General features: G+C 42.5%; 1 protein-coding gene across 2 annotated transcripts; it reads right to left on the reverse strand.

Moving 5' to 3' along the window:
* Positions 1-202: 202 nt before the first annotated feature.
* On the reverse strand, positions 203-17,893 carry chka (choline kinase alpha). Of its 2 annotated transcripts, XM_070830725.1 has the most exons (12): positions 17,646-17,893; positions 16,926-17,034; positions 14,746-14,799; positions 9,110-9,223; positions 7,901-8,034; positions 6,338-6,442; positions 5,245-5,303; positions 5,068-5,155; positions 2,248-2,356; positions 2,047-2,153; positions 1,825-1,906; positions 203-988 (listed from the first exon to the last, which is right to left on the reverse strand). In XM_070830725.1, the coding sequence occupies exons 1-12, from the start codon at positions 17,870-17,872 to the stop codon at positions 929-931; spliced, it is 1,248 nt and encodes a 415-aa protein (XP_070686826.1). In that variant the 5' UTR covers positions 17,873-17,893; the 3' UTR covers positions 203-928. The 2 variants fall into 2 exon arrangements, with proteins under 2 accessions (XP_070686826.1, XP_070686827.1); XM_070830726.1 differs by lacking the exon at positions 14,746-14,799.
* Positions 17,894-18,689: the final 796 nt, after the last annotated feature.

Genomic DNA, 18,689 nt, shown 5'->3' on the forward strand with positions numbered 1-18,689 from the left:
AGACGTGGGTCTACTTGTCACAGTGATCCATAATAATACTAAAAACCCACCAAACTTCTGCCACTAAAAATTTAACAGGTTGAGCAGATTCACAGCTCGTCAGTATGACTGCAGACCTAATCGTTACGAGATGACGTGAAGTTTGATTTCTCTGATTTCGATTTGGTGGAGTTTAACCAGCAGAAGGAACCGCAACTGTTCACATACTTGAAAATACAACAGAACTGTATTTGCCCTGCCCTGAAGAAAAATGTCAAAAAAACAACCATTTAAAAAAGAAAACCGAGCAAATGGCAAGTGTGTAATATCTAATGTATCTAGTGTAGACATCAGCCTGACCTGTGGATTAAGTAAGGATTCCACCAGCCAACAAGTCAGCCCATAAGTAACAGACAGGACCAGGTTACTGGCACATTGAGGTCTATATATAATATACACAGTCAGCGACTGGCTGCTTCAGTAAGCAGGAATCTAGCAAGAGAATCACATTTTGGTTCCTTCCAACAGAGCATTTCCATAAGGGAATGATCAACACATAAACATTGATGCAATGTTAACATTTCCAATCTAACTGTAACTGCATTCTACCTCTCTCCTGCTCAAAACGCAACCCTTGTGTTAGTGATATGGTTCGAATAAGGCAGAAGCAGAGAGCAGTTTGGACCACTGATGAAGGTTAGTACAAATAGATGTGTCTTTCTTTTTTTTTGGAGTTACGCAGTGAGCTGCAATGGATCGTGTACCGTAAGCACCTAGCCGTGTGGTCACTTTTTGGCTATGGTCAACACAATACCAACAGCAGCCGGCAAAATCCTCTCAAGGCAGGGAGTATAAGTAAAGCATGGATCGTGGATCGTTATCAGCCTGCATGTCCGCCTCTTGCCATTTGGCTGAACACGTCGTCAATCCATCTGATCGTCTCTCTCTACTAGACAGCCCAGATCTTCTTCTGCTGGAAGTAGGCATCGAATCTGGCCACTGCGTACTCCTACAACACAGTCAAGTACACACGAATATGTTCAGTGTACACGAGCAGTCAAACACTGAGGAGGTGACAGTACCTATTATCTAATCATTAAATGGAAAATTCTGAATAATGTACATTTCAAGCTTGACCAGTACCACTCTGCTCCGGTGTCTCATTTTAACATTATTCAACATTATATTAATTATTTCCCCTTGTTCCCAACATGCCATTTGTTTTTGTTTTTTTTAGCGTTGCTATGCTACTGTCAATTTAACTGGGCTTCCTGCACATATTTCACAGTAAAATCCTATCGGGAAAGGAAGGGTTTATGCCTTTTGAGCCACCGAAGGGCTTTTAATTTGAAAAGTCTGTACAGCTGTGTAAGTGTTGAGCTTCGCTGACAGAAACTTAACAATTCAAAAAAACAGCAAAGTGGAAAAAATCAGTGAATGAAAACGGCAGAGTCAGAGCAGCAGAGTGGTGAGCACGGCATTACGGCACCACATACACCCCATACCGACTTAACTCATCTCTGGAAATTGAACTATTCTGGATGTTATGTGCATCCACAACAGTGATGATTATTTCTTGATGTTTTTACAAATTTTCACTACTACCCAACACTACTTATTATGCAGCAAGGGTGAATTGCGTCACCCAGGTTGTGACTGTCATATACTGTCAGACTGACATGACCTTTTCCTAACACAGTAAATATTTACACCGCTCATCACCCAGGACAACGCCGCTTATGTCTTACTAGCTTATATATAGTTGTATAAAGTTCCTCTTCTCATTCAACCAAAGAAGCCATAAACATTAAACACAAGCACAAAATTAATAAAACTTCTACATACCAGGTATCCAAACTTGATGGTGGAGAGCCGGGCCTGGATGATGGACCACAAGCCCCAAAAGAAGTGGGATGCCAGGGAGAACCTACAATCAAAAACACACGCTCGCTTTGTTTTGCAAATGTAAAAATATATACATATATATATATATATGTTTCCATCTGACAAACGCTTCCATTTCAATCTGTCCTTTCTCTTGTGCTGTGTCATGTTGTGCCAGCTCACCTGTTGACCTCCACATACATCTCCTCCTTCACTTTCATTTGGTCCTCCTCGCTCAGGTTGTCAAACCCTTGGTCAGACTCACGCAGGTAATTTTCAATGAAGTGCAGCTGCAAAGGGGGACACAACAAACTCGCGCTGCTCAGCATTTGACGAGTAGAGCCGAATAAATAAGACGTTAGCGTGCTGACATGTCATACACACCTGCTGGGCCTTTGAGGGGTAGGCCTGAGCATTCACTTTGAAGAAAGGGAACTCATCGCAGGTGTAGTCGTACATCCACTCACAGAAATGGTTGCCAATATCAAATCCCCTGCAAGGTTAACACAGCAAGAGATGGAGAGAGACAGAGGAACAGTTATACAATCACACAATGTCAGTTGTTGAGAACAATTGATAATAGTGGTAAATGTTTTCTATGGGGGTTTGTATCACTTAAATCATGTACAGTGTTTATTTATGTCATTTTGATGGCAATACAACTTTATTTATCTAACCTGGCTCTGTGACTATTTTTACTACTCCATTTTTAAAGTTTAAAGTTGTGTCAACCAGATCAAGACATACTAGAGTGTGTGTGTGTGTGTGTGTGTGTGTGTGTCTTTCTTTGAAACCCTGCGTTCTTTCCACCTTTGTTTGTTCAGGAGAACATGAGATCTTGTTTGGTGGCCTTTCGTGCTGTCCAGCCAGCTGCACCGAAGCCCTGTGTTTTATGGGTTAGAGGTACGTAAACACAGCTGATGCTGGTATATTGTTTTCCACCAAATGTCAAACGTGTGATGGAAAATGATTGCTGCCCGGGTGGCTTTGGTTGAAAAATAATAACGGCTCGCTGCTGTTTTCTAAAGTGTTATGAAACAATATGCAAAATGAGGCAGGATTTAGTGAAACTATTTATGTAAAGAATTCTGATAACACAAGTTGTTTATCGGATCAAACTGTTGCTAATTACATGGCCCGCCAACTTTAATCCTAATGAGATTAAAGACCCTGTGATGTGTAGAAATGGGCATTTGTCAGTAATTGGGACATTTCTACAAGAGTCAATATCACCAACAGCTCTAAAACTGGGGGGGGGGGGTCTCGATTTTGCATGAGGAGGCACTTTGAGACCCCCCCCCGTCTCCAGCATGTGTTCCTGTGTCAGTCAATGTTCTTCCTGTCCATACATACTCACATGTATGGTATGTGTGTGCAGCGGATCACATGCTTGCTGTGCCGTACATATGAGGAGACTTAAAGGGGCCACGCTAAGGGGAACTGCGGGGGAGTGGGAGTGTTTGTGATTGTGTATGGGAGGAAGAGAGAGAGAGAGAGAGAGAGAGAGAGAGACTTTTGTCTGAGATCAACTGTGAACCAGTGAGCCAAGGCCAGTGTGTTCTACACTGTTTCCCATAAATGAACCACTCAGGAATTCGCACACACACACACACACACACACACACACACACACACAGGCAAGAACACATGAAATCACTCTGAGGTGCTTCTTCAGATGAACAATCTCATTAATCTATTCCGCTCTACTCTCGTCTATTCCCATCTCCTTGTGCACAACTGTGGTGGAATTCCACTGTACCATCATCTCCACTGGTAATGCTGACAGGCCTGGGTGGAGTCTTTTTATTACCTCCATCCTGTGCATCCTCATTGCCCTGCCAAATCCTGGTTACATAACAGCTGTAGTGAATATTTCAACACAGGGAGGTGGCCATGGACTGTGACTGCCAGGGGGGGAAATATTGATGGAACACAGGCACAAGCCAGGCTGCACTTTTTCTTCTCTCATTTTTCTCTCAGATGTTGCTTTCTGTTACTCACTATCAGCCTCCTTTCTCACCCTCCCCCATCTCTTATTCCACTGAAAAGCCAAGGCATGTTTGATTATAGCGTTTGGACATTTAATTCTATTCTATTCTATTTTTATTTCATGTTACTCTTCGTGACTTTTCACGAGCGGTGTTGTGACAGCACTCTCACCTCTCGGCCAATCACACATCCGCTGCCACTCAAGTTAGCTCCTGTTAGGTAGAACGACGGCACAGACAGAGCAACTGTGCAACTAAAAGGAGTCTCGCAGTTTGATCTGTGGTGTATTTCCTGGAAAAAAAAAGACCTTTGGGCGGAGCTCAGGGACAACATGATACCTTTAGGGAATAACACCCAGATTGGCTGTGAGCTTCCTTCCTTTTGTTTTTGAGTTTCATTTCTCTGTGTTATCACGTGGAGGCCAACTCAACAAAAGACGCTCTTCAGAGGCCAGATATTTAACCGCACAAGATTCATTTAAACCTTTTCCAGCTCTTCACTTTCCCTGCAGCTGCTTCTGGTCTGGTAAACACCAGGGGCACAGCATGCTTAGTTTACTCAAATACTTCATGTCTGAGTACATTCTCGTTTGTTTTTCACTCAGAACACTTGACAGATGGCTTCACGGGGCATCCACCCTCTTTTGCCAGCATTGGGCAAAATCTTGGCATGAATTGGGTGTGAATGGTAAATGTTCTGTATTCGTACAGCATCTTTCTAGTCATTTCGACTAGACTATTCTTCGCTTTTACATTACTTCCTCATTCACCCATCCGCACACCATTCATACGGTTGGAATTTAAGTTGGAGGAGGAGACTATTCTTTCACACACATTCACACACTGAAGCTGCTTCAGGAGCAAGGTGGGGTTCGGTGTTTTGGTTGGCCACTTCGACACGCTGACTCATAGGAGCCGGGGATCGAACAACCAACCTTCCGACTGAGGGACGACCCACTCTGCCTCTGAGTATAAGCTAAATCTTAAAGGAAGCAATCTGGTATATTTTCTTTTCTTGTATATTATGTGTGAATGTGTCCCATTCACTCCTACTGAAGACACACACGTTTAAAACGGGTCAAAAATAAAGAATTTCATTTTTTAAAATGCTAAGTAATTTAATTTAACAGCTAGGCAGTGTTGTTTTTTGTAATACACAGCGCATTTGTTGTGAGTAGGATCGATAACTGAAATCGTGGGGGTTCAGCTAACTCACCTGTAATTGTAGCTGCTGTATTCAAAGTCGATGAGCATCAGCTTCTGTTTGTCTGAGCTCTGGCGGCCTTTCAGCAGCAGGATGTTTCCTGCGAGCATCACACGCAAAAGTGATGTTTTATCAAGAAAATGTGGTAAATGTAGAATATAGAGGGAGAGCCGGCATCTATATGTTTACCTTCTTGACAGTCGTTGTGGCAGAACACTACAGGAGAGTGGGTGGACTCCAGCAGAGACCTGGACGGACACAAAGAGGACAGTCAGCGGGGTTTAAAGAGCTTCTGGTTCAAGACGCGCACATCTTCACACATTGATCATAACGATCCCTGTACGTTATGATGAGGCCACAGAATATTCTGGATATTACCAAAGAAGTTTCATCTGTGTTTCACTTCATTATTTAACTCATTAAAAGGTTTATAAATAGCCTCAGATCAGGTGTTCCCACGCAGAGGGGAACATTTAAAAAAAAAAAAAGTTCCTGGAATGGGAGCAAAAGAGACAGCAGATGATGGTTCCTATGGATTAACAGCTTACGACAAGTAGAGCAGCTCGAACAAACAAGTGGGCTGATCCCTTTACCTGCCAGTTTCTTTAAGGTCTGCAGTACTAAGGACTAGAGGCATAACCTCCACTAAGTGCTGTATGATTACAATTACCATAATATATAGTATAAGGTGTGTTAATAGGGTTGGTGCTTGCTGCTTGTATTTCTACTGTTCAGATACAGTTCAGATTGTCTCATAACTGTAAGGGAACAAAATCTGACTTGGAAAAAAAGTTTTGACAGAATTTCATTATTTCATCCACTTCTACACGTTTAAAACACAAAGAGGTCTGAATTGTATGATAATAAGAAAATATTGTGTTCGTGTTAGTAATCTTTTGACTTTTTCCTGTGTTCCTGGCACACCACCGTCAACTGTATGACATCATGTTTGGAAACTGTCCCTGAATGTGAAGCATGATGGTACTGAAGATTGTCTTTCACTGGTAAACCACAATTAAAAACAGTCTAACAAGAATCCAGAAAGGCAGCATTGGGCGGCTTAGTGACAGTTTACGCTTAAGGGAGTGGGGTGTGTGTGTGTGTGTGTGTGGGGGGGGGGGTGCTTTTAAGATACAGATGTGTTTAAACTGTTTTTGTAGATACAATAAAAAAATAAATTATATTACATTACATTATATTATATGTTCCAACAAATATGTTATCCACTCTGCGCAGGTGTGTGAGTGTGTGTGTGTGTGTGTGTGTGTGTGTAGAGACGTACTTAAGTACATCCATTTCCTGCGGGAGGTTGTAGCTGAGCAGGCGGTTGAAGCGACGCAGGTGGGACTCTCTGGTGAAGTTCAGCCGCATGACTTGGCTCAGGTACCTGGTGAGAGGGTAACACAAGCGTTGGCTTCATCAGGTTAGGCAAGCATGAGGTAAAGGGACACAGTGAAGTCAGAATTATGTAAAAGTCTGTGTGTTCTCTGAATGCGCTTAAACGGTCTGATGCCTTTATGACACAGCTAGACAATGAATGAATGAGAGAACAAATGTTAGTTCAATGTAAAGTCAAATATTGGGTCTACCAATAGTCGTTACTGTAGTGATGACACCAATAGCAGCAGCAGGCTTCCTGGCAGTAGTTGTATTGCACTAGTAATAAAAGTGCCTGTGTATCAACAGAGTGTATGTGTGGGTGCAGAGAAAAGGAACCAAAAAAAAAAGTGTGGTTTGTCAGTTGATCATTCAGATCTGTACTCTCATCAAGCGGATCACCTCTGAGTGCCCCATTGCAAAAGTAAATAATAAAAAGAAATCAAATAATAAAAATAGAGTTTGTATATTTATATGCATATATGTATATTGCAAATTAGCGTGAGCTGTGTTTTATATACATACACAGCTTTTCCCTGACAAAATGTTTTGCAGTTAGAAACATCAAAAGGATTCTGAATGTGTGTGATTCTAGATGTTGTATGTCTTTACAGCATCAGTTGAGGGAATCCTGGGTGCCTGAGCCGCTTGCGGACAAACCTCCAACACAGCTGTGGATTATCATGGAATTATGGGCTGTATTTAATCACCGTGTCAAACTACGATGAATACGTCTTGAGACAGGTCCTTTAGACCAAACAGTGGAAAATGTGTGTGCGGGAATAGACTTCTCAAGCATCAAGTGGCTCAAGCATGTGTGCTTGAATCAGCCGAGGAATGTAACACACTCACAAACCAAATCCAGGTCCTGATTGGGTGACTTCACATCCAATTCTCTTGCAGGCCAAAAAAAAAAGTCCACTGAATACTTACAACAGCTTTAAAAAATGACACAGTCCAGGTTAAAGGGAATCCTGCTTTCAGCAGATCATCTTACTGTATCCCAGTTACCACCAATACATTTCAGTAAACTTCCATTCTCTCTGATCTCTGAATCCTTCCTCTATTCTGACGTGGAAATTTCCTAACTGGGTCAGGTAGCAGGACAGATGAGTAATGTTTATAATACATAATCTGGCAAGTGATAAAGTGGACTTTATCCCCACACGCTGACAAACATTGCGCAATTGTAAACCTTGTAAACAGCCAACAAATAACTTGAATGCAATTCACACAGAAGTGCATTACGATAAGTCACCTGTCACCTCATAGTTGTCTATAAGTCACTCAGTGACGCAACTCGCTATCTTAGCATTGATTAACTTCGGCTACGGACTTATGGCCTGTGGCGAATAGGTACTAGCCAGAGAACACAACTAAATATGCTTAAAGAAAAGACAGAACACGACAGATAAGACGGAGCAGGATAGTGTGTGTGTGTGTGTGCGGGGGTGGGACAGGGTCTTACTTGTCCATGGTGCCAAACAGCCACTTGGGCTCCTTGTTGAAGGGCATCCTCATTCCATGAAACTTGGCCATCTTCTCCGCAACCTCGGCTGAGATGCTGGGGTCACTTAGCTCACAGGTGTCCAGTTTACGGCTCTGTCAACGGGTTATTATAAATAATAATGATCATATTTTATCCATAGAGACGCCGTGATTTTGAGAGTTTTGAAGTTGCACTTGACATGACTTTTATGGAAGACTACTTGCACAAAATGGCCTTCCTACAATACTAAAAAATGAAACGCTAAATAATAATAATGCTAATAATTTTTCTGAAACTGCTCTTGGATAATTAAAACTTTCACTTTTTTGCAGTACACACATGTTCAAACAAGACTCCGTGGAACTATCTGAATGACTTTCAGCTGCTCTTCCAGCTTAACGGCCGCTCCATGAAGACAAGTGAAGTCAATATGAGTTTCGTCCATGTGTAACATAGATTGTGTAACACAGCACTGTTTAGCTGCTGAACAGCAGATGTTTTATGGTTTATTAACTCTCTCTGAACATCAATCAATGATGCATCATTGAACAGTACACCACACACACACACACAAACTATGTTGTGTCATTCATTCCCCAGCTGTCAATGCTAAGCTTTAACTCATGCCTGATTCAAATCCTAACCTGAAACATAACTGCAAACCTGCAAATGAATCTTTTTTTGGAAGATAAGATGTGGTCACTGCTCTGAAAAGTCCTCTCCGCTCACACTGAGATCACACATAAAAGGGCATAATGACTCGGACTGGGTATTGCTTAAATTGTTTTAATACTTAGAACTTTGGAGTTTTGATAGCAACACTAAACATTAGTAGTAGAACTTTGCCTCATAAAGTTTGAAATTAAATCATGAGCTGTCTGACTAAAGCCACATTGATGCTGGATCTTAGTCCTTTGTTTTTTTTATTGACACATTTTGGTACCAAGTAGGTTTTGAGGTTCAATACCCAGGCCTAGACCAGCGTACCTTTCAATACCGTAATATAAAAAAAGACTCAAAAACTAGATAGAACTGACAATCAGAAATTTCAAAATTGCACTAATTTCAGTCATGGAGAGCATGGGGTGTTCCTATTATTTTGTCCACCCCTGTTGAAATCACACAGTAATCACAGTACACATGTAAACATATATAAATAAGTGTTTAAACAACATCATGGTGACTTACAGGGACGTACTGCTCCAGTCGGCCCTGAGGGAAAATACCATAAAGTTTGGGTCCCAGCTCCCTCTCCGCCAAGATGGCAAACATCACACTCTCCAACACCATGGCCTCCGCCCCCTGAAAACACACAGCAGTAAGACGTTTATTCAAGTTCAGCATTGAAAACATGAGAGCAGTCCTTTCCACCACCACCACCACCACCACTACCCATCAGAGCTGCAAGTGAGTGAGAACAGAGTGAGAAAGGAGACAAAGAGCATTTTTCTGGTCACAATGTCTGAAAAAAAAACCAAAGACGGTGTGAGGTATGGATGGAGAGTCATGGGTGAAAGAACTCTCCCTTCCTTCCCTTTCATACGTTACATCTGTAACAGTGCTTGGGTTGTATTACTGTGATGGCTTTTTGTCTGGACTGTGGTTATGGAATTGTCATGAAAAAAGGAAGCCTGTTTTAAAAAAACACCACCTTGACACCACTGCTAAAAAAAAAAAACAGCTGTGAAGTGGAAAATAATGTCATCAAGGGAGAATGGCATCCATACTACCTGCTAATAAACCTATTTTGAAGATGGCTCGTGGTTGGCTGCCCCCACTGTCTGTAACCTCATGAGTGCATCTGTTTGTGTCACATATTTGATGTCTTCTTTATAAATCATATACAGTCTGAAATCATTGGATACAGGCAACAACGCCGGAGTGGCTCTGTGGTAATTACAACATTAGCCATAAATAGTCTTAAAACTTGGGTTTGATACGATTCTGCTACATTTACACCCTGAATGAACTGGCATTACTGAAAATTCAGGGATATAATTGAAATATCTTTTTTTTTTTTAAATAAGCTCCTCTGACAAAAGACCATCTCCTATTTTACTTGGAGGATAATTCAGGTCTTACTTTAGTGAGTTTAGTAATGCTGTTCAAAGGATTTCATTTGGTTTCATTTAATTTCCCTGTGCAATGACATGAACTGACAATTAGGCCTTCCCGTAGTTGATATATATGTATATATTCAAACATTTAAACTATAACAGTGTGGCAATGTGATTGCTTCCCATTCAGAATAGAACCGTGTAAGAGAGCGTTTTTGCGTTTGGCAGCAAATGTCAGAACACTAGCGGGCTGAAGTGCATGTCTGTAAGGGGCTTAGGTGGAGGTGGAGGTGGAGGAGAGGGATGGAGGAGTTTGAATGAGGAGAAATGCTTTGGTTAGGGTTAGTTGGGTTTGTCTGTCAGAGCGGTGAGAACACAAGAGGGAGATTAAAAGTTCCGGGAAGAGTTGGCCCACTCAGAGCACCAGTCACTGTTGAAGTAGCTGAAGCAGACAGGGCAGCCTTGTCCTTCTGCCTTTATCTAAGAGACTCACGAAACTCACAGACGAACACACATACCCCAGAGCCCAATAAAGGTTCAGGATAACTTGGAAACCTTCCCTCACACCTCCACACCAACACAAGCATGATTCCTGAAGCCTGACAGACTAAAGCTTTGTGCTGGCTTCTCAACAACTTGTTTCTGCTGCACCCTTTTGTGTTGAGAGGAGAGAAAACCGGGCTTCAAACCAAATGGGCTAGAGGTCATTAGATCTGTAGTTAACAGAACAAGAGTAACAAAGTGACCAGGTCATTCTACAGCTAACGTAAACTGTGGGAACCTGAATCTCCCGTTAGTCACATTGTATTTCTGGTAGCATCCCTTGGCGGAGTCGTGCCCCACTAATATTATAAATGAAAATCAGTTTATCTATCATCGCCTCTGTTGTTTAGGTTGTTCTTTTGCTGCTCTGAGCTTTATCTGAAAAAGACAACCCTGGTTATCCCAGTTTGGGCTGAAGACCACAACTTTAGAACAGAGAGCCCATGTGACAATCAGGATGTCGTTGTAATGTAGCTTTCAGGGTGTGCTGATGTGTGCCTCTGTATGTACACCTACAGCAAAACGACCTTGACAGTACGGTTTGCCAGCTGATGCTGCAATATGCAGAATTTCAATGTCACCATAGATCACTGCAAAACTAATGTAAGATGATATCTTAACATTCTTAAGTGAATCTTCTGATGAATCGCTGCAGAGAGAGACATGCAGATCTGAGCCCTCGTCTTTGGCTACTTGCCAGAGAATGTGGGTCATACTGACTGACTGTGCAGCAGGACGCCAGCTCAGAGCTTTGTGGTCTCCAAGCATGGTGCAAGAATATCTCTCTCTTAATCAAGTGTTCAGTTGTTTGTCACTTGAGCGATGGGACCAAAAAGCAGTCTACAAGAATTTTGAGACAAGGCCTCCCAAGGCCTTGTTTTTTGACAGGCCCACATTGTTAAACAGACAAATGATCATGAGGCATGAATTGTTTCACAGCTGATGGAATCTGGCAAGTTGTCTCTGACATCCTGATTAGAAAAGTGTTTTCATTTGGGTTCAGATTATACATAAAAAAATGTTGCAAATGTTTTTATTATGGGTGAATTTGTTGACTTTTTTTTTTTTACTTTACTTTAATTTAATTGTTTGTCATCACAATTTCCTAAAGCCCCAAATAGCTTTTTTAGGCTGACCAACTATTATATTTTTGCTATAAAATGTGTCTATCAAAAAATCAATGAATTGATTGATTGTTCCAACTCTCAGAACAGAGATCAGAGTCCTGTCGTCTGCAAAAAGAGACTGCACTGTCATATTGTGTGTATTGTTTGTGTCTGTGTGCGCGTGTGTGTGTGTTAAGAAGAGGCCATGGTCCAATAAACAGTGTTCAAAACAAATAACCACGCACCATTGTTTCCAGTCTAAGCCTTGTGTTAATAATACAAGGACACAGGAAACAATTTGGGGATGCTTGAACATCTCGAACAAATGAGAAGTCTGTTGTCTGAACAGTATGCAGCTGCTTTATTCCCAGGGCATTTGTTCAGAGAATACCCCCCCACCCACCCCTCCATCGTTATGTAATGCCTTATCTGCAGAAGCTGATCACAAGCTGTTTTAAATCTCCAACGTGCATTATCCACATTACCATAATCATGCTGACACACATACTGCCAGACAACAAGCCAGCTGGCAGCCTGTGTGTAGAGCAGAGCAAAGACTCAAAGTCCTGCGTGGCCTTTTTATAAGATGATTCACTCCCCCCCTATCATTCCTTCAGTGACTCAGCAAGTACATCATCTTGGTTACTGTGGCGACACTGACCCAGACCTGCAGCTACCAGTCCACATATGGACCAACCCTCTTTATATGCAGCATCTCCGTAGGCTCGTTCTTACCCACGTTTGCTGCGGGCCGAGTTGTCAGTTCAAAGTACGAAGTGAAGAATTCAGTTTGTGCATGATTACTGTTAAAGGGATAACCTATTTACAAACCTGCTTCATTCTGCTTACATGAAATGTACAATCACTCTGATTTAGAGCTATGCCAGCGATAGGAGTGCTGTCATAACCGTGCTCTTATGTAGTGTCGCGATTTAAATTACATCTCAGTGATGAAGACAATAGTTGGACTCTACAGCGGTGCGATGAATGTCATTTTGGAAGTGTCTGGAATGATGTTGAAAACCATTAAAGCCCCTGAAAAGTTGCTTCAAATCTTTAGTATTTCTCTACATCTACATAATTAAGGCTAAAGAACAGGAATTAAAAACCATCTGCTGGTAATATTTGTTTACCGTGTCTCCTTTATCAGTACTGGGTGGGAGGGATCAGGTTTGATCGACAGTGACCCACAACCCACCAACTGTTATTGGAATCTGACTCAAATATTTATTCACTCATAGTAACAGCTCTGCTGTTCAGAGGCTGTGGCAGCGTCCCACGCCGTGACCCTGATGGTGCCATATTGACTGGTCTGACTGCCCTGCAGTCCTCCATCAACCTCTGTTTCATTTCCTCTGTCCTATTTTAAATGCCAGTGTTGGTTTTAGCAGCATGTTTGATTTACCCCACTCTCCCAGACAAGTCTTCCAACCGCTCAAATGTTAATTATCAACATGTCATGCACGTCAAGCCTTTTCAGATGAATTTCAGCATTTCTAATAAGTACCTCCCTCTAGCTATTTTCCCACTGCTTGGGCACAAAACTTTCAACAATCTGAAAGTTAATCTACACACCGCATTCAGTCTGACAGCTGCTGTAGGCTCTGGGATCATGAATATTTGATTGCATATGAATCTAAATTCTTACAATGGCCCCGTATCAGTGCTGCTACGTGGCTCATATTTAGCGGCTGGCCTTGGAGCGATGCAGCAGGTGCACTGTGCTCTGCTGGCAGCTGCTGCTTTGACCTCAATACTTATCTATTCTGTTGTGTACTTACAATGGGAAAGGGGAAAGATCATTAAGTTAAGTAAGTAAGTAATTATTTAGTACAGACCGGTCAAATCCATCTGAAAAGACACATGTGGCACATTTCTTCCATTCATCCGTGTGCTGAGAGGAACTCATGGCAGTGATGTGTTTTAGTGAATGTACACTGTTATGTAACAGCTGAAAGATATCATTACGTACCTATTTGCTTAAAACCACGTCGAACAATAGTCATTTTTATAAAAATTATAACATAATCTATCTTTTTATAGTGTGACCAAGATGTGTATAGCGTATTTTAGGCCGACTGGCCTTAATTTAACAAGACAGCAGGTAAACTCGTCGACAAAGGACATCAGAAATAAACGCATGAAAGGGATATAAGTTTGTTTTAGGAGAGGACATGGTTCTTCTGTGTTTGAGGCCATTATTAGAGGGTCATCAATATTCATCTGTAGCATATCTGTATATTTATCTCCAGTAATAAGTTCACCTAGTGGTTACTGTCATTTGTGTGTGTTTGTCACTTACATCTAAAGCTTACCTGACATGTGTGCTAATATGCCAGTGAAGTATCCCCACAGGGGTTAATTCAGCGACATCCTATGTAATCCAAACAGAATTTACCTTGACCAGACAGCTTCCGTAGACACCGGCACGGGGTCACGTCTGCATTAGCTTCACTGCTAACTGAAGGCTGGATTGGGAGCGTGGGTGGGTGGGGGGGGGGGGGTGAGGGTGGCGTACTGTGATGTGAGCTGTGATCACATGCCATGGTGCAGGTTTACAGGAAGTTGTGGCAATGTGGCAGGCTGTCAGCAGTGACTCATACTAGAGTCAAACTGTGTCAGGTTATTCAAGATACATCTTCTCTGATGGTGTCTGCTCCAGTACGTACTATCGTATGGTTCATATTGAATTAATGCAGCTAAATTCAAACCACATGAACTAATGAGACCTAAATAAAAGTCTTTTAACCATTTTTAATGAATAAAAAGCCTCCACTGAATGTAATCAGTGACTTTGGCGTTCACGCAACTCAGTTTGGACAGTCATGTTGTGCCAGGGTTAGTAAGAGGAGACAGGTGTTAGACTGATTCTGAACTTAAGTTCGAAAAGCCACAGGATTTCAAAGGCCCGGCCCTCTCACAGCTGGTGCCTCAGGAGTTCAGAAGACTCACGCAGATCAGAGTCAACATTAGTAAGAGGAGGGTTTAGGGAAACAAAAAGAACGTTTTCAGGAAGGGGGTTGACACGTGAGTGTTGCGGTGACTGGATGGACGGACACTGGGTGAAACTCTGAGCAGAGAAACATACTGTACGGTGGCACCATCATCAGTTACTTACTTGGAAGTGACTTTCTTTGTTTGACTGTTGGGAATCCCCTTTATTACAGGACATCTATCAACAAAAGAAAAAGGAAAGAACTATCCATGAATACATGTGAAGCCGTCCGTGAGCGTTAACATCAAAACCTAGCCATGCCTGCAGTGCAGACAGTACAGTATGAGTTCAAACACACACCGAGTCTTTTGGACATGGCGGTGCAGAGGATTGGGCTGAAGACTAATCGCTGCACCGCCCTGACTGCCTGCTTTAACACAACAGCCAGAAAGAGAGAGCAGAGATAGAGGCTAGATAACATAAAGATAGCGGGAGTTATCTCTGAGGAGGAGAGATAAAACTATTCTCTACTACCCAACTCAGAGCCTGCTGCTGAATGTGACGTTTTACTGTGGATTACATATTAAAGGGGCTAAATACACACATATTTATCTGGTGAATCTAATCATCATCCAAGATGCTAGTCGCATATCTTCATTGCTGAGAAACGCTGCCTCCAGCGCTGTTAGGCTTTGTTTAATCATTAGCAGCTGTGCACTCTGACAATCACATCGGAGTTCCTTAATCATATTAGCTTTTTGATTAGACATGACTAATTTCTTAGAGGCGGCTCTGTCCTGACGGAGACGGCTGCAGTTACCTTGGTGAAGGACACAGTGCTTTTGCTCACGCAGACATCCCTAGTAATAAAAGCTAACCGCTTATATACCCATTAGCAATTACACAGACTTTAGTTAATACTTAATGCCGGTCTCACTCTGCTGAATATCACTTAATGGCAGCGAATGACAAATTTTAAGGCTGAGGAAGCAGCAAGTGAGACGCCCATATCGCTGTGAGCTTGCACTGATAGTCTTTTAGTCATCGCAGCAGGTTGGGACAAAACAGCACATGCTTAAAAACAAAACTCTGAACAATAAAACCACAGCAGAATATTGGACAATGCTGATTTCAAGAAGTCCTTGAACTCTGCGTCACTCAATTCTTGCAAGTAAAATCAATTTACGGCATGTTGCGGTGACTAAGCGGTTATCTGCTGACCTGATGTGTTACACTTAGCAATGCTGCAGTCTGCCCTCAGACGGCTGGGATCATTGTGAATTTCCCTGCCGTGGGACTACTGAAGGAATATCTTATCTTAACTCGGGAAAAACCAGCCACATCATCTTAGGAGATAAAAAGGCTCTATCTCTCCGTGTTAACTGGAAACATTGTGGAGCTGGCAAAAAATACATTATCTATCTGCAAACTGCGCGCTGGCTAATGACTTTTCTTGTTGCTCTTGTTTTAGTTTTTTTTCAGCTGAGAGATCTAGAAATGTGCAGATTCATCCTCCTCTGTTTGTCCACTAGTTTCAGCTGACTGCTTAAAGATTACGAATCACAAGGCAGGGATTTAGAGAAGAAAAGAGACAGGCAGGAGAGGTGTTTCAGCACTTTGTTTTCCCTCCATACTGTATCTCCCTAGCTTTGTCAGCCAGGGCTGTGCTACATGACTGTGTTACGTCTTTGTATTAGGCTGAGATTTCAGAGATCTCATACTGTACCGTGTTTTTTGGTGGGTTCACCTGCGAACAAGAGTGCCCAAGGCACGCTCCTTTGGGAAGCCTACGGCAAAGAACACATGCATGTACAGCCATGGGGGTACATCACCATGTACAACAATGGCTAACACGCAAACACACATACGCACACACACACATACATACACACATGAAGGCATAACTGCACATGCATGCACACACTAACATAAGCATATGACCTGCAGACGCGCACACACACAACAACAAGCTCGGTTTTTCGGCACTGTCACATGGATTATCATTTTTTTCTTTCTTTTAGTCTGGTTACTGCAATTATCAGCTCAGGCTGTAAAGTCCCCTTTGACCCCGGCTACATGAGTCGTCTCTGTGATAAAGGTGGACAAGACAAACTTTGTTATAGATTTAGTTAAAAAGCTAACAGTGCACGATTTGTACATTTCTGCTGTTATTTGTGTGTGCCGTATAGCAGCTTAATTACAAGCAGCTAAACTTTTTACAGGCTAACAATCACATACGACTGAGGGAAACTGTCTCAACACAGCCCTGTGAAGGCTTCGGGCTTACTTCTGACTCTCCATACAGTAAATCAACAGCATTTAGCCGTTTGTCAAAGACATATGGTGAGAGATGTGGCTCCCACCTGCAGGATGGCCCCGTAGAGGCGCAGCAGGACACTCCTCGGCTCGTCCCCAAACGTGTCCACGCTGTCAGGGAGGCTGCACAGGAAGAGCTTGTTGCTCAGGCCACCCCTGGAAGACAGACAGTGAATATGATTATTAATTACGCGGAGGGACTGTTATGTGGACATGTCTTAGCATCTTCCCATCAATTGTCATCATAGGGTTGGCAGAGTCCGTGCTGTGCTGATTAACTGGTTCAACAGACAATGTCATTAGAATTAAAAGAGCAACATGTTTTAAAACGATGAGTCAAAGTAATTTATGACAGACTCATTATCACAGGGCGGTTTTTAGGAGTTGGCACATTGACACTGAATTATGGTCTGACACTGAGGGTCCTAGAAATGTATTTGGGAGTATAAAATGAGATCTGTGTGAACGTTTTGATGATATTCCTGTTAAATAACCCTGTCTTCTTGTCAGTGTGACTGTTGTTCACTCAGTCCAGGGTTATTCTACGGGTGACATCATCCCTCCAGTCTGCTCAGATGAAGCACAATGACAAAAGGAACACTAAATATACTAGATACAGAGTACTAAAGGCATAACCCGCTTAATGCAGCGGGCTAACCCTTTAAAGGTTCCCATTATCACACCGGGATGTAAAATAGCAGCCTCATCGTACTGGCTTCAACCAACTAGGCCCATTTCTATCAAGCGAGCGAATGGACACTCTGTACCTTATGATGGTGATGTGGAAGTCGTCCTCAGCCAGCCGTTTCCAGGCTCCGTGGAGGAACTCTCGGCACCACAGGTAAGCCTTCCGCTGGGTGTCCGGGTCGGGCCGGACCTGCTCCTTGCAGTCCTCCTCGGTATCGGGCTGGACCTGCAAGGCGTTCTCAGTCACCAGCAGACCCAGCGACATGGAGGGGGAACTAGAAACCCCGTTGATGAATTTGGTTTTCATTTTGGTTTTTCCCAGAAAAAAAAAAGAAGAAACGAATTAAGACACAAACGCTCTAAGCCGGACTCCCCCTCAACGACTTAAGCGGATATGTATCCTCTGTTTGTGACGCAGGATGGTTTATTCGGTTACAAATTAATTTTCTCTCGATACATGTAGAAAAGGACAAGGTGTAGCTTGTTTCTTTTCTTTATTTTTATCGTCGGTAAAATGCGAGGAGTCGTTCCGGCAGAGTAAAGCGGTCGGATAACAAGAGCGGAGACAGGCGGGTAGAGGAGCGCTGACGGGCAGAGAGTGAACAGACTCTGAGTGACGCGCCGATTTACAGAAAGGATGGACGGGGCGGGGAGGGAGGGGTCACATGACACGCCCGCGCCCTTTCTCTTCCCACATTGGTCGGCTGAGACACAGCCCCGCAGGACCAAAACAAACCCGACGGTGCCTTCAGGGACCCTCGGACATCATCACCAGTTCTGATTTCGCATCATTGATCCATAGAAAAATATATGTATACGCTGGTTTTGCGTAAATGATAAATAATAAAAGTCAGTGAGACAGTGATGTCAGTCAGTGAAACCAGTTTCTGTTAAAATATATATATGTGTGTGTGTGTGTGTGTGTGTGTGTGTATACATTTACATATATATTCATTTGACTGATATTTTATTTTCATTTAATTATATTTAGTGTTATATTACTTTTCATTATACGATTTCCAGCAATCTTGTATTTTCGAATACCCCCCCCTTAACTTTTAACTAATTTTGTTGTACCTGACCATGCTTATACACTTTTTAGAAATCCACAACGCAACCAAGAA

Source organism: Pempheris klunzingeri, chromosome 5 (genome assembly GCF_042242105.1).
Source record: "Pempheris klunzingeri isolate RE-2024b chromosome 5, fPemKlu1.hap1, whole genome shotgun sequence".
Classification (NCBI taxonomy): domain Eukaryota; kingdom Metazoa; phylum Chordata; class Actinopteri; order Acropomatiformes; family Pempheridae; genus Pempheris; species Pempheris klunzingeri.